At 38.4% G+C, this 14,012-nt stretch overlaps 3 protein-coding genes across 3 annotated transcripts; 2 read left to right on the top strand and 1 right to left on the bottom strand.

Annotated features, from left to right (window-relative positions):
- Nucleotides 1-413: 413 nt before the first annotated feature.
- On the top strand, nucleotides 414-4,240 carry LOC126600417 (CDK5RAP3-like protein). The gene is made up of 10 exons (XM_050266991.1): nucleotides 414-643; nucleotides 750-884; nucleotides 1,002-1,096; nucleotides 1,196-1,290; nucleotides 1,440-1,575; nucleotides 1,681-1,830; nucleotides 1,959-2,480; nucleotides 2,617-2,825; nucleotides 3,105-3,237; nucleotides 3,939-4,240. The coding sequence occupies exons 1-10, from the start codon at nucleotides 583-585 to the stop codon at nucleotides 4,068-4,070; spliced, it is 1,668 nt and encodes a 555-aa protein (XP_050122948.1). The 5' UTR covers nucleotides 414-582; the 3' UTR covers nucleotides 4,071-4,240.
- LOC126600415 (protein STRUBBELIG-RECEPTOR FAMILY 2-like) lies at nucleotides 4,208-9,873 on the bottom strand. Its single transcript, XM_050266990.1, has 17 exons — nucleotides 9,703-9,873; nucleotides 9,431-9,591; nucleotides 8,586-8,718; nucleotides 8,428-8,499; nucleotides 8,267-8,332; nucleotides 8,092-8,163; nucleotides 7,934-8,005; nucleotides 7,576-7,647; nucleotides 7,419-7,484; nucleotides 7,257-7,322; nucleotides 6,817-7,172; nucleotides 6,027-6,295; nucleotides 5,659-5,924; nucleotides 5,335-5,482; nucleotides 5,037-5,176; nucleotides 4,785-4,941; nucleotides 4,208-4,626 (listed from the first exon to the last, which is right to left on the bottom strand). Exons 2-17 carry the CDS (start codon nucleotides 9,525-9,527, stop codon nucleotides 4,450-4,452), a joined length of 2,229 nt encoding a protein of 742 aa, XP_050122947.1. The 5' UTR covers nucleotides 9,528-9,591; nucleotides 9,703-9,873; the 3' UTR covers nucleotides 4,208-4,449.
- A 731-nt stretch (nucleotides 9,874-10,604) lies between these two features.
- LOC126600924 (uncharacterized) lies at nucleotides 10,605-14,012 on the top strand. The gene is made up of 4 exons (XM_050267628.1): nucleotides 10,605-10,771; nucleotides 11,007-11,552; nucleotides 13,305-13,370; nucleotides 13,493-14,012. The coding sequence occupies exons 1-4, from the start codon at nucleotides 10,685-10,687 to the stop codon at nucleotides 13,550-13,552; spliced, it is 759 nt and encodes a 252-aa protein (XP_050123585.1). The 5' UTR covers nucleotides 10,605-10,684; the 3' UTR covers nucleotides 13,553-14,012.

Here is a 14,012-nt window from a genome sequence, read left to right as displayed (position 1 = left end):
CAACGGGCTAAAAAGGCCATCTGTGTGGGGGGTACAATCTTATTGCATGGGGTTCATAAAGTCTGTCTTGGGTACAAACTATAAATTGAAACAGAATAGCTTGAAAGGCTACATTAATCGATTTTCAATTTTATGGACCATCTTAATGAAATGGATCAATTTCAGGGACCATCTTGATGATGTGAGTCAATTTCAATGACCATTTGTGATAAAAATCCGTAAATCTTGTGGAACCCATTTATATGTCACATCAGCACTTAATGTAATTTTTAACAGAATTGTAACGGAATAACTATATTGATTTATGACATATATTTTCAGGCATTACATTGATTTGATGATGAGAGTCAATTTCAGGACATTTATGATATAAACCCGGTGACTAAATTGTATATTGCAATCCTTGATGTGTTGCTTTTGGGCCCCGACCATGTTAATAGATACCGATTCGTTCACGTTGACCTGACCCGTTAATCCGTAAAACCTCGTGCACCGGTTTCAGACTCTGTCCATCACTCCCTTCGTTTCTCAAATCACAAACAAACCTGAGATTCTGAGAAAACAAACTGCTTTTCCCGGAAAATGCCGACGCCCGACGACATTGGAAAGCTCCCAATCGACATCACCTTTTCTCGTCTCGGAGGTACACAAAACCATCACAATTCAAATTTTTTTCCATTTATTTTTGGAGAATTTTTTCAAACTTTAATTTAGGTTTGGTAATTAATTACGCTGGGATTGAATTGAAGAATGGCTGGTTGATCGGAAGAGAATACCGGGAGATTGGAGGAAACGATTGGCGGCAGTGAGAGCTCGAATTTCAAAGGAATTCGCTTGTCTTCCCAAAGATATCAATCCCTATTTCCATAGCTTGGAATCTGATGGTTGGTTTTTCAAATTTTAACCTGTGTGAATTGTGATTAAATGATTGAAATTTGAATTGGGTTCTGTAAAAATTTGTAATTTCGGTTCAATTTGTTAACTGGGAATGCAATTTCCAGGAATTGGTTACTTAGAGGCCAAACAAATATATGATATTCTTGTGAAGTCAGCTCCAGAAAGTCGGAATATTTTCGGCCGGCTATCGGGTGCTGCTGTGAGAACTTGACACTCTCTTTAAATTTTTATCCTCTGTAAATTTACCTACTTTACTTGCAATGTTAAATCTTTTTGTTTTTATGTTTTGTTTGGGCAGGGTGCTTGGGAATCGATTGTACGTTCATTTGAGAAGGATTATGTATATCTCGGCGAGGCTGCTCAGATAATGGTGCAAAATGTGAACTATGAGATGTAAGTTTGTGGCATTGCCATTGGTTGCTTGGTTCAAGATAAGAATAGTATTAGGATACTTATTTATTTTTTGGGTAAATACTAAGGGTATTTCATTGACGCGAATGTGATCTGTATTGATTTCTTTTTTGTTGGTCTTTGTTGTGAAGTCCGTATCAGAAAAAGCAGGTGCAAAAGATTCAGCAACAATTAGCAGAACTAGACCACAAGGAAGCTGATATTAAGAGAAGTGCAGCTCTATCGGCTGCTAAGTATGTAGAGGCTTGCCAAGAGCTTGGACTACAGGTCATATTCTGGACCTCCCTGCGCATGGTTTTCTAAATTGGTTTGATAGGTTTTCCTTGTTAAATCTGATGCATAATAGTATCTGCCTATCGGTTCTTGTTTCAGGGAAAAAACGTGAGGTCAGAGCTTTTAGAAACTGCAAAATCACTTCCAAGCACATTTAGCAAGATTTTGGGAGTGTTAAATGGTGATTCTATGTCAAAGGCTCTGGAGTATTATTCTAACTTTGTCAGAGATGCTCACACAGAAAAGGATGTAAGGAAATAATCTGTTTCCTTATACGAATACTAGCTTACTTTATTGATTTTAGACGCTGATGGAAAGTTGAGATCATTATGACTAATATGATAAATCAATTCTGTTATTTGTGAATGTGATCACAGAAATATTTGAATGTGTTGACAAACTTGAAAGATGTACGTGAACATCCCCCATCATTGAATGTCCCTGTGGGCTCAGAGGTGGTTGATTCCGGGAATGTTCAATCAAGCAACAATGAGATAAACAATGCAGCAGTCGAAATAAATGAAGATAGTATAGATTGGGATTTTTCTGTGGAAAGTTCCCAGATTGATTGGGATATTGGTACGGTGGAGGAAACAGATGATACTGGTAATGGTTTGGGTCCGTACGAAATGGTTAATGCGAGTGAGGTGCAGAGTTCTGCAAATGAACGTGTGAAGTCTGATCCGACCCCAGAGGTCTCTGTATCAGAGATATCTTGGGATATTAGTGTTGAAACTCCCCAGGTTGACATGATTGATGATATCAATTTGTCAAATGTAATCATGGACAATCAAACATCTGCTCTTGATACTTCAACTCAAACAACTGAAATCAAGGAAGGTAGGAGCCAACTTTTGGAGACAGAGTACAGGAACAAGATTCTTGATGATCTGAATGAGGTATATGACACTTCTTCATATTCTTGCATTTGGATTTATTTGCTCCATTTTGTTTAGTTCCCGTTTGATATCTGTGGTCTCATCATGGGGCTTCCCTTTCATGAATTGATGTTTTATATTGATCTTCTACTATCAGGTCAAAGCTTTTTTAAATCAGCGGTTAGTTGAGTTAAAGAATGAGGATACTTTGTCCTTGCAACATCAAGTTCAGGCTGCTGCTCCCTTTGTGCTGCAGCAATATGCTCATGATGCCATCGAAACAATGCTGTCTGATGTGTCCTTGGCTATTTCATTGCTGACAAACAGGAAGACACGGGACTTGATTATGATTCTCAACTCCAAAAGGTAATACCAAATATTTTGAGTATAATTTTCATCTTAAGGTTTATGTCTCTTCTTGTTGCAACTCTAGATTTGGCTAATCTTATTTCTGATAATTTTATTTTTGTTTGGTCTTAATGAATAGGTACAGGGAAAATTTCTCATCTGTTATAGCTGTATCATTTAGCATGTTAATTTATACTTAAGTAGCCATACCTTTATCCTGGAACCCCGGATTTTTTTATTTTGTTTCTGTTCTGTGAACTGAAGTAGAATACTAATTCATGTCAACCTTAATTTCAGGTTTCTAGACAGATTGGTGAGCTCATTGGAAGAAAAGAAGCACCATGAAGTTAAGTTGAAAGAGAGTCTGAATGGCATAGCTGGCAAACGCATGGAATTGCAGAATTCATTATCTTCTTCCTGGCCTAAGCAGGTGACGTATTTGTTGATAGCTTTTGATAATGTTTTTCAGATTACACAACAATCCGTCATTTTATGTTGTCTAACTTTTGGGTCTCTGGCCCTATTAAAAGCCATGCTTCTCTGTGTGTGCCATCGTGCACATGCCCCATGCATGTGAAGAGTGTTGTGGCTCTTTAGTTGAGTATTTTCTTCTAAGTTCAGAAAAATGTGCATACTCGAGAAGTTAGTACGGGCTGTAGAGTGTGACTCTTTGAAACGCAATTTGTATCAAGTATCACTATTAATACTGGCTGAGTGTGACTTGTGTTCTAAGCCCCTAAGCGTTGTACCATTGCATTAATTGTTCTTTGCAGAACAAAATGTAACGAAACAGTGAGAACTTGTGGTGGGTGTATTCGGTGACTCCTGAGCTAGCAATGTACTGTTCAGATTGAGGTCTCTTTATTAAAGTGTGGCAATAGGCTCATGTCTTGTTGTGTTGTCAAGTTACACTACCGATTAAACAGGCTTAGTTATCGTGTTTAATCTACTTCTTGTGTTAGCCGGTTGTATTCTTGTAAGTTTTGCGTTAACTAATAACCAACACCTCTATCAAGTTGAGCTCATGTTGTGCGGAAAACTGCCAACTCTTCTCCATTTACTTCCTCGCTTTTTTTGTTATATTCGGTTTGAATTTTTGGCACAAAGCACTAACTCGTGGTTCAATTGCAGGAAGCTGCTCTTACAAAAACCCGTGAACTGAAGAAACTGTGTGAAAGCACCCTTTCATCGATGTTTGATGGAAGACCTGTTAACATAATTGGGGAGATCAATACTCTTTTGACGAGTGGCCTTACTGCATAAGGGGATGAAAATTGACGTTAAAACGTGTTAATGTGGTTGGAGACATCATCAATGCCCAGTGTGGCATACGATGCATAGGAAAATACATGTTTAATCGAAGACCCGTTTACACAATGAGATGTTTGGTTCTTATCATATCAAAGCATTCCTTATTATCTTTTTTTCGGTAACTTGATTCCTGTTTTATATGCGCTCGTAGAATTACGGCCTTTGCTTTCTTAAGGCAAAGAAAGACTGCCAAATATGTCAATGCATGAAAGGAAGGGCTGTACAAAAGAATATACAGAACTAAAAGAAGCTGATTGTAGAGTGGAACGCCTTAGCAAACATCCGATCCGATCGACGCTGTAGATTTGGTTTGTGAGTACCGGTGGCTTTGTCAAATGGACAAATAGCTCACTGTAGGTGAGCCCATGAACTGGCTGTTGATCGAACGGAATGATCTCTCGAACGGGTCATCTGCTCCATTGCCTTTCCCCATGGCATTGAGTTTCTCTATTAGTCTTATTAGCGATCCCACAACTTCAGACATAGGCGGTCGGAATTCTTTCACAGGCTGTTCATGTTTCAATGACAACAAAACCCACCAATAAACGTTGTCACATACAAGTTAAACAAAATCACTTCTTAAAATCTGAATCCTTTATTCTTTTCCGACTTCCCTAAGACGACAGAGATTATCTCAATGCATAATTTGAGGTATGTGCTTTGTACCTGGATACAGAGGGAGACAATGTCGGCAAACTGGGAGAGATTCTTGGAGGAAAATGTCCTTTTAATGCCTGGATCGATCATCTCAGCCAGACTCTCAACATCATGAAGCCGGAATGAAGCCCATTTCACCAGCGATTGCTCCTCCCTTGGTCTTGAACTACACATGATAAACGAGCCGAATATGTTCATGATCACGAAACATGACAATAATAACTTTGAGAAATAAGAAAAATGGGCATGAACCATACGTACCCGTCAAAAGCTTTCCTTCCTGTTAATAGCTCCAAAAGCAACACTCCGAAGGCATAGATGTCACACTTTGTGTTATCAATTCCCGGTTGGCCATGCTCAGGTGCAATGTAGCCAGTGTCACCGATAGCATTTTCCGAAGCCTGTTTACATCCAATATCAATGAGAATTTAGTTTAAGCAGCTTAAGCTCAAGCTGTTTATTGGTTCCAGTTATTACCAATTGTTCTATAGGAAGTATAAAACTTTCAATGATGCTTTCTAGTGGAATTTAGTACTGGTTTATGAAAGCATAGATATACCTTTAGCTTGAGTCTATTGCTTGTAAGTGGCCTCAAAATTGCAAGTCCGCAGTCACAGATTTGAGGAGCAAGTTCTTCATCAAGTAAGATATTGGCACTCTTCAAGTTGCTATGAGCAACTGGAGGTGAGAATGTAGAGTGCAGATAACTGAAAAAAAAAAAACCAATCAAATTAGTAACGAGGATAACTATATTCTCCCACAAAGAAGGCATCAATTGTTTACCTAGGAACTTGGAAGTCAATATCATTCAAATTTCTAGTATATTAATCCACGTTTCATTACGAATTATGAACTTGTAGGGAGAAAAATACAGAATACTTACTCCAAAGCTTGAGCAACACCAAGAGCAATCTGGAGACGGAGTCCCCAAGACAGAGGCTTGTAAGCATCACTGTGAAGAGCATCATCAAGGGATAAATTTTTAACATACTCGTAGACAACAAGATGCTGTCCATGCTCTATGCAATAGCCAACAAGTGGAACTATGTTTGGGTGCCTTAAACGTGAAGCAGTCCCTATGACATCCAAGAATTGTTCCTCTTCATTGAAAGACAATCCTACAATGTTGATGTTCTTCACAGCCAACGTCTGTAATCAAGGTATAACAGTCAAATAATTCTACCGAGTTTCATAGGAGTTTTATTTCTATAAGGTGGAAATAACTATTCCAAGGTTATTTCAGGTTTATACCTGGCCATCAGGAAACACAGCTTTGTAAACCGAACCAAGAGATCCTTCGCCCAGAAAGTTTTCTTCACTAAAGCTGTTTGTAGCTAATTGAAGCTCTGCCACAGTGTAACGTTTTGCTCTCACTGGGTATTTGTATTTATCAGAGGAACTTTTTCTTCTAGTATTTTTCTGCAGTTTGCTATGGTAAACTGGAGCCAGTCGCCTTGGAAGTAGCATTGGTGACCTGAAGGGAAACATTGGTGGGCTTTCTTCTGCAATAGAAGAACCATCTGTAACCAAAGGAGGAAACAAAAAATTGGAAGAAAGAAAGATTAAAACACACGAAGTGGATTAAAACTTCACATGTCTATTGTCTGTTTTTATAACTCATATATAAACACCATGTGGACAAACCATACACAGATGCTATCACCTAAGTTTTCACTATTAAAGCTACAATGAAACTAATCAGTGAGATGATACCATATGTTATCTGGTAAATATTCTGAACTTTGAGATTGAGTCTTAACAGTTGGCTCATTTAAATATTCTTTGGACTTCACTAGCACAGGAATACTCCTTAATTGAATGCGATTGGCAAGTACCACATTTCAGGGCTGTTGATGACTTTGTTTCATTCTATTGAGGAGAATTTGTTAACATCAATCCCAAATTTCAGTAACTTTACACCGACCAGCCAGTTCAATTTTTTTCGTAATTATGATGTTTGGGTGTGCGTGTGTATGTGTCTACTTCGATTGTTTACTCAACATTATATCCATTATCACTGTGCAAGTGAGTGAGAACTCACCTCTGGCACTGGTTCTTATCGGGAGTGAATTCCTTGAGCTGTTACTTCCCCCCAAGATTATAAGCCTCTGTGTACGGGATTGATTAATGCGAACTGCAATGTAAAGTGCCACACATGATGCCACTAGAGTGCCTCCACCAACCAAAAAAGCTATTCCTCCAGGACTCATCCTTTTCTTCTTGTGTCCTCCTAGTTTAATGGGAGGATTCTTCTCAATGGCACTTGACTGAGTGGCTGGGGTGGCGGGGGTGGCAGGGGGCGCAGGAATGTTTTGTATGACAGAACTTGCCTGTGTTTCCAGAGGAAAATCCCAAGGTGGAGAGTTATCCCCTACATGAAAAATATTACCCCCAATCCTGAAAGGAAATCAAATCTACAATGTTTAGTTCTTTTTTTCTTTGCAGGCAAATAAGGAGAAGTACTCACAACTGATCACCTACCATAAATTTGGTATGGACTGAAAATGATTTGGAATGATGCCGCTGAAATAATTATCTTGTATGTTCCTGCCAACAGAAAATGTGCCAGCAAGAAATTAAGACAAAGGAAAAAAGATCAACTAAATGCAAAACGCTGCTAAAGGCAGGTAGGTAGAAACCTACAGATCAGTTAGTGGAAGCTCGGCTAGATAGGCAACTGATCCAGTGAATTTATTATTCTGCAAGAACCTGCAGATGCACCCATGGACATGTAACTACAGAAATACATTATACCAAGCCGTAAAACACTGCAAGCGGGCGGAAAGGAATGAAAACTCACAATCCAGTGAGATTTGTCATGGAACCAAAAGAACTTGGTAGATCTCCAGTGAAGTTATTGTATGACAAATCACTGCATAAACCAAACTCACAAATAAGAAATGGATATTGTCCAATGACAATATTTTAAATATCAAACAGATAATTTCATCAAATGACAATTATGCTCTGCTTCCCTTCATTTAAGATAAAAGAAAAGTCAAAACCTCTGATATACCAACACAGAAGACTAAAAGTTGTGGGAATTTTATATGACATTTTATTCCACATCAACTTAGAGAATCAAAGCTAGAACCTTATTTCAGTTTCACTTAGAAATTAGAATCCAACATTAAAAAACTATGTGAAAAGAAACGTACAGTTCTCTTAAATTTTGTAGGCCGGTAAATACATTGCCAACAGGTCCCGATAACAAATTGTGGCTTAGATTCCTGGAAGAAAGGAACATTTCAGTTTATCGCAGAATAACCAAGAACCCATAAACCAGTAAGATAACAGTCCGGAACAAGCTACTCACAAATATCGGAGACTTTTCATGGTAGGTAAAGAATGAGGAATATTTTGGGTCAAATAGTTGCATGCCAGATTTCTACAAGTGCCGAATTATAAAAATTAGAAGGGAGTAAAGAGAACCCAATTTGTGGAATTTAACTAAAGAATTGTATGCGGCAATGAGCTAACATCGTACTTACATATGGGTGGCATTGGGGGGCAAGACATAAGGAATTTTACCCACAATGTAATTGGAACTAACATCCCTTTAAGAAGAAGAAACCAGATGAATATTTAGATTCAGCAACACTTGTGTATTCAAAGTAAAAAGACCACAAAATGGTCAGTCAGTATCACTTACAGTTGCTTTAAGTTGAACAAACTGTAGAGCTCCTCAGGAATATATCCAGAAAGGTTCAGACTATGAAGCTTGCTGCAATATTATTAAGGTGATCAAAGAAAAACTAAAGTTTTGCACATAGTTAATAATATAGTGAATGGAAGAGTTGCATTACTTACAGGTATATCACAGAGGACCCCGAACATGAAACTCCATCCCATGACTCTTCACAAGGATCCCCTCCATCCAATCGCCACCCCTTCAGCTCCTGTGGGTTGTTAAGGGCCCGGTAAAAATAATGAAGAGCCGTGACTGCAATGCACAGAGTACAATTATGAGGTAAATTTCATGTTTGGTTCCCCGGAAAATCTAGGGTAAGTACTAAGAACCATAAGACTTACTTTTGTTCTGGGTTTGTTAATTTCCTGTTTGGTTCCCTAGAAAATCTAGCGTAAGAACCATAATTGTATACCGGAAAAAAATTGCATGATTTTCTTAGCACCCAAACAGGAAATTGAACCATTATTTCGATTTTTAGTGACCACAATACCCTGCAAAGCACAAAGACTGCTACATTTTCCTATTTCTATACGGTATCTACAACGACAAGTCGTTTTCACAAACGACAGTTCTGTTTATTTTCCCGCCAAAGCGGTCGCCCAATTTTCTATCCAAAAGAAATTACGGCAAACTGTAGGAGTTTCCAACCTTTCTGTTTGGTTACTGATAAATCCCTGGAAAACTAAAACTTCTATTCCTCAAATTAAAAAAATTAAAATTAACACTCCGTTCTTCCCTTTTTAATATAATCGTCAAGCATAACAGAAAGTTTATAGGTTCGGATTCTATCCTATCTCTCTAAGCCTTTCTCAAATTTCCCTACACTTTCTCGGTAACCAAACAGGAGATAACGGACCTCCAAAACAACGAACTTCATCAACTTTCCAGTGACAAGACTCCATATATACAGAACGCCAAGAAAATCAACAAGTAAAGAAATGATAGGAAGAAAATCAAGACTTACCGTCAAGCGGATCGGTAAATGCTCCGGCGCCGGAAACCAGAACCGACGAGATGAAAATTACGGCGAAGCACACGCACACACTCCTTTTGGCGGCCATATTCTCGAAGAATCCAACTGCAGCAATCAACCGGAAGGAAAACCGTCAGAATAACCTGAACGAACTGAAAGCGAAAGTGAATTTTCTTTCATTTTCCCGCATTTTCTTGGCAACCAAACGGAACAGAAAGTGCGAAGAAAGACAGCATTAATGACCGAAACGCAATGAAGAATACATTTCTGGAGACGAAACCGACGTCGGAGTTGTGAATTGAAATGCAGAAAAGCTATGGTTTGTAGATGACAAGATGTACGTGTGGAGGAAGCAACGGGTACGGAGAGAGAGCAGAGAGGGTTTGGAATGCGTGCTGTGGAGGATGCAGAGAGCGAGAGAGAGAGAGAGAGAGAGAGAGAGAGAGAGAGGAGAGAGAAGAATGTCTTAACGAGTCGTTGAGTGGTTGGAGTCCACGTAGGCACAAAGCCGTTTGGTTTCGTTTCTTCGCGGGGGCCGCTTCTTGGGGTTTGTTGGAGTACTGGGCCTAAATAAAAGGCCGGGCACAAGCCCAAAGTATTGGGCCTGCAGAAGTTTAATTTTCTATGTTGCTCCGAAATCTCGGATATTTTAGTCTTTTTAATTGTTAGTACATTTTGGTTTTATGTTTTTGTATTATAAATCTCACGGTTAAAATTTTCAGAATATTATATATTTCGAATATTATTTTGTATTTTTAACATCTAAAGGTGTTCATGAATTTCATGTTATTGCTCAGAGTTTACGTTTTTTATTTTACTTGACCACTTTCTTTCATGTCTTCTATGGTGTGACACATTTGTCAATAATGTAATCAATAAGTAAAATTCAGCTCCTTGTGCAGAAAAAAAATGTTTAAAAATTTAAGTATGCTAACAATTTTAAAAAGATATTAGTTCAACAACATTAAGGAGATTGTTACGGGCAGAGTAAAATTTCTCATAGCCTCTTCAAATCAGATAAAAGTGAACAACCGTAAATTCTCACTAGTTGTCATTTTTTTTTTGAATAATTATTAAATCTGCCCTTGTTTATAGTTACAGAAAACGAAATTTTATTCGCAAACATGTCAAGGGGTACTATAGTAATTAAATGTTTGGAAAAGGAAGAAAATAATACGAAAATCCTTCAAGATCGCTTACTGGTTTTGATTTTGCTTGGCGAACGTGCTCGACAGCTCTCTGGCTATGGCGGAAGAAGATGATTACATGGGCGACCTCTCTCAGTTCCTCACTCCAGAAGTCACCAGCCCTCCAAAAGCTTCATCCAAAAAGGTACGCTTGCAAGCTTAATTTTCTGTTTGGTTCCCTAGAAAATAACGCGGAAGAATCATAAAACCTAGTTCTGGGATTGTCATTTGTCAACCAATTTATCTCTAAAATGGGCGTTGGGTAATCCAAAGGATTAGGTACATCCAAATGGAGCATGGGTTTTGTGTGTTTTAAGCTAATTCTTGGTTTTGTTGGTGAACAAAATCTCGAACTGTTACTTATCTATCTATATTTTCAGATTTTGAATACCAAAAACCCAAGTAATTTTCAACCCTCGAACAAAAAATCTAAACTGCTAAACTGGCAAGAACAACGTAAAATCGATAGGGAGCGAAAGCAACAGGAAGAGGATGAGAAAACGTTGGCTAAAATAGAGACTGCTCCAATTCCACAATCCAACATTGGATTCAAACTTTTGAAGCAAATGGGGTATACCCCGGGTTCCGCACTTGGTAAGGAGGGCTTGGGCCAGGCTGAGCCGGTGAAGATTGACATTCGGCGCTCACGGGCTGGGATTGGGCGGGAGGATCCGCATAAGGAGAAGAGGAAGCGAGAGGAGATAAGGACTTGGGCGGAAAGGAGGACCGAGGAGGCTATGATGGAGGAGTTTGGGTCTAGGCAGAAGTCACAGTGGCGGAACAAGAGAGTTGTGGTTAATTTTAAGAAGGCACAGGCAGCGTTGGATCAATTGGAGAATAAGGAAGTTGTGCCTCCGGAGAAGAATGAGAACGGGGAAGAGGAAGGGGGAGAGGAGGAAGAGGAAGAAGAAGAAATTACAGAAGAGGTATGTTTCTTGAATTGTATGTGTTTTCTTAGACTATAACGTGTTTAAATGAGCATCTTTTTTATGCAGTATGTATGTATGACTGAGTTTAGCTCTAAGGCATAGTTGACAAGCATAGCCAAGAACTTAAATTAGATGATTTCAATGCAAATTAGAAATTCTGTTTACAGTGTTCATCCAATGGGAATTGCATTGTATATATAAAACGTAACTATTTCCCGCTGAATGTGTACTTGAAATCCTGAATTTATAGTACCCAAATGTAAAGAAGCTAAAGCACTTCCTTGGAGGTGTAAGGTTGAAATGTTCTTTTAAATTGATACATGACATTGTCTTGGAGGCAAAAGCACATGGGTGTTAAATGTACGGAAAGCCAAGAAGGCTTCAACAGAGAGTAATCAGACAAAGGCTTGTTTGATGGAGGAATTCCTAAGCTGTGCAAAATAGATTCTCTCCCAAGAAATTTAAAGTCGACTAGGAAGCATAGATTGTAAGTTTTTGCTAAGTAGGACAAGAAGGAAGGATACAAGTGCCCGATCTTTCGTTATTATACAATTTTGATTGTGAAATTATTGGCATAATAATTGGGAATCTAGTCTACAAAGCCCAGCATTAGAATTAGATTCTTAAAAATTGGCATATGAACTGATACTTCTTAGTGGGTTTGATAGTATCAGGTTGTCAAACTCTAGTGCCCTGGCTTGCAGTTCCAAGCTGCAACAATTGTACAGATTCGTTGGAAGTCCCTAGGCTGCAAAAATTGTATCGGAATCAAATCATCCCTTTTTTTAATTTCCAAAGTTTATCTTTTATAGCTGAACTATTTTGAAAGATGCTTGATTAGATATGCTTATGTGAAATTCAATTCTGCATATTATAATGGGTGGATTGAGATTGTGTGTGCAGATAAAGTGTAATAATACCTCCAAATTGATGTCAAAGTCTTATCTGACAGTGTACTTCTATTATCATCCAAGAAATAAGTTTGTTTAAGCCTGATACTATTTGCTTTGCTTCTCCAGTTGTTCTGTATCAGTTTTTAGTATGAGGAGGCTTTCATGGTTACGTAGAGTTCATGTCTTTTGGAGACTCTGTTGGTATTTATGAAAGACTGTGTCACGTTATTCGGTTACGTTGTAGTTAGTTCCATCTCTCATGAATTAGAAATTCTGAGAACAAGTCCAGTCATCTTTGAGTTTCATGAGATAACATGATAAAGAAAGTTAATATTGTCCTTTTCTTGTTTGCACTCTTGTGGCTGTTATATAATGTTGAATGTTGAATTTAAATCATGTCTTGCTGAGTGTGGCATTGGTTTACCTTAGGAATCAAATTTTTATTATCTAGCTTAATGTTCAAGTGGAGTCTCATGTTTTGGTGTTTAGGGTAAACTTTGAGGACATGTTAAAAGAACATTATACGTAGTAACTAGATGTGAGGGTTTCATCTCTTAAAAATTTAACCACCAAGAGATAAATTGGGGAAATCTTGGCTGATAGCATCCAGATTTCTTTTTTTTAAAGTTTGCTTGCTAGATTCTCGTCGTTTGTGTAGCAGGCATTAGGTCTGTTTCCAGGCCTTGTAGGCTTGTTATGTAATTGCATATGGGTTGAAAACGGTTCATTCTGAGTCAAGTCTTTTAAGACTTGTTGGGTGCAATGTTTCCGCTCCTTTTCTTGACATGCTGTGATTATGTTGCTTGATATTGCTCGGGAAAGTTGACTTATTAGTTATCCTTGCTCTGTGCTGCAGGATTTACATGAGATATTGATGAAACTGAGAGATGAACATAGGTACTGCCTCTTTTGTGGATGCCAGGTGAGCGTATTTATCATTTGCATTCCAAAATAAAATTTATGCTGAAATAACTTGTTTGCAACTGTGAATCGCTATTAATTCATTTCTGATGGCCATTTTATGAACCGTGCTCTTTATTTCAGTATGAATCAACGGAGGCACTATTGTCGTACTGCCCTGGAACTGAGGAAGACGACCACTGAACTAAGTTCCCTTATGCATGGACCCCCAGAACGTCTTCCTTGTTTGACAAGATAATTCCAAGCGGTAATGCAGGTCTTCTTTTGAGATGGATGCACTTTGCTTGCAATGGAGATATCTTTCCTTATTCTTCATCCAATTGATCCGGAAGTTCCTAAGATCTGACGTGCAACTTTCTGAGTCAGAAACCCGAGTGAAGGCACAGAAGTTGGTAACGAAGAAATTGAATTGAATGTTGGAGCAGCTAAACCCACATAACTACTAGGTTAGGGAAATCCCTATACTCTAGACCTCTGAGATCATTATTTGAATTAGCTCCCAAGTCAGTGTGTGGATATGTATAGCCCCAAATACAAGAGCCGAAGTTCAACAATGTAACTGTTAGAGTATTTTATTGCCCATACTATTATTTAAAATTATTCTTTCGTTTGTAAGAGTTGGTTAAGAGCATTTTCCGTTTTA

This window comes from Malus sylvestris, chromosome 14 (genome assembly GCF_916048215.2).
Source record: "Malus sylvestris chromosome 14, drMalSylv7.2, whole genome shotgun sequence".
Taxonomy (NCBI): domain Eukaryota; kingdom Viridiplantae; phylum Streptophyta; class Magnoliopsida; order Rosales; family Rosaceae; genus Malus; species Malus sylvestris.
This window is presented reverse-complemented; position numbering and strand designations above follow the sequence as displayed.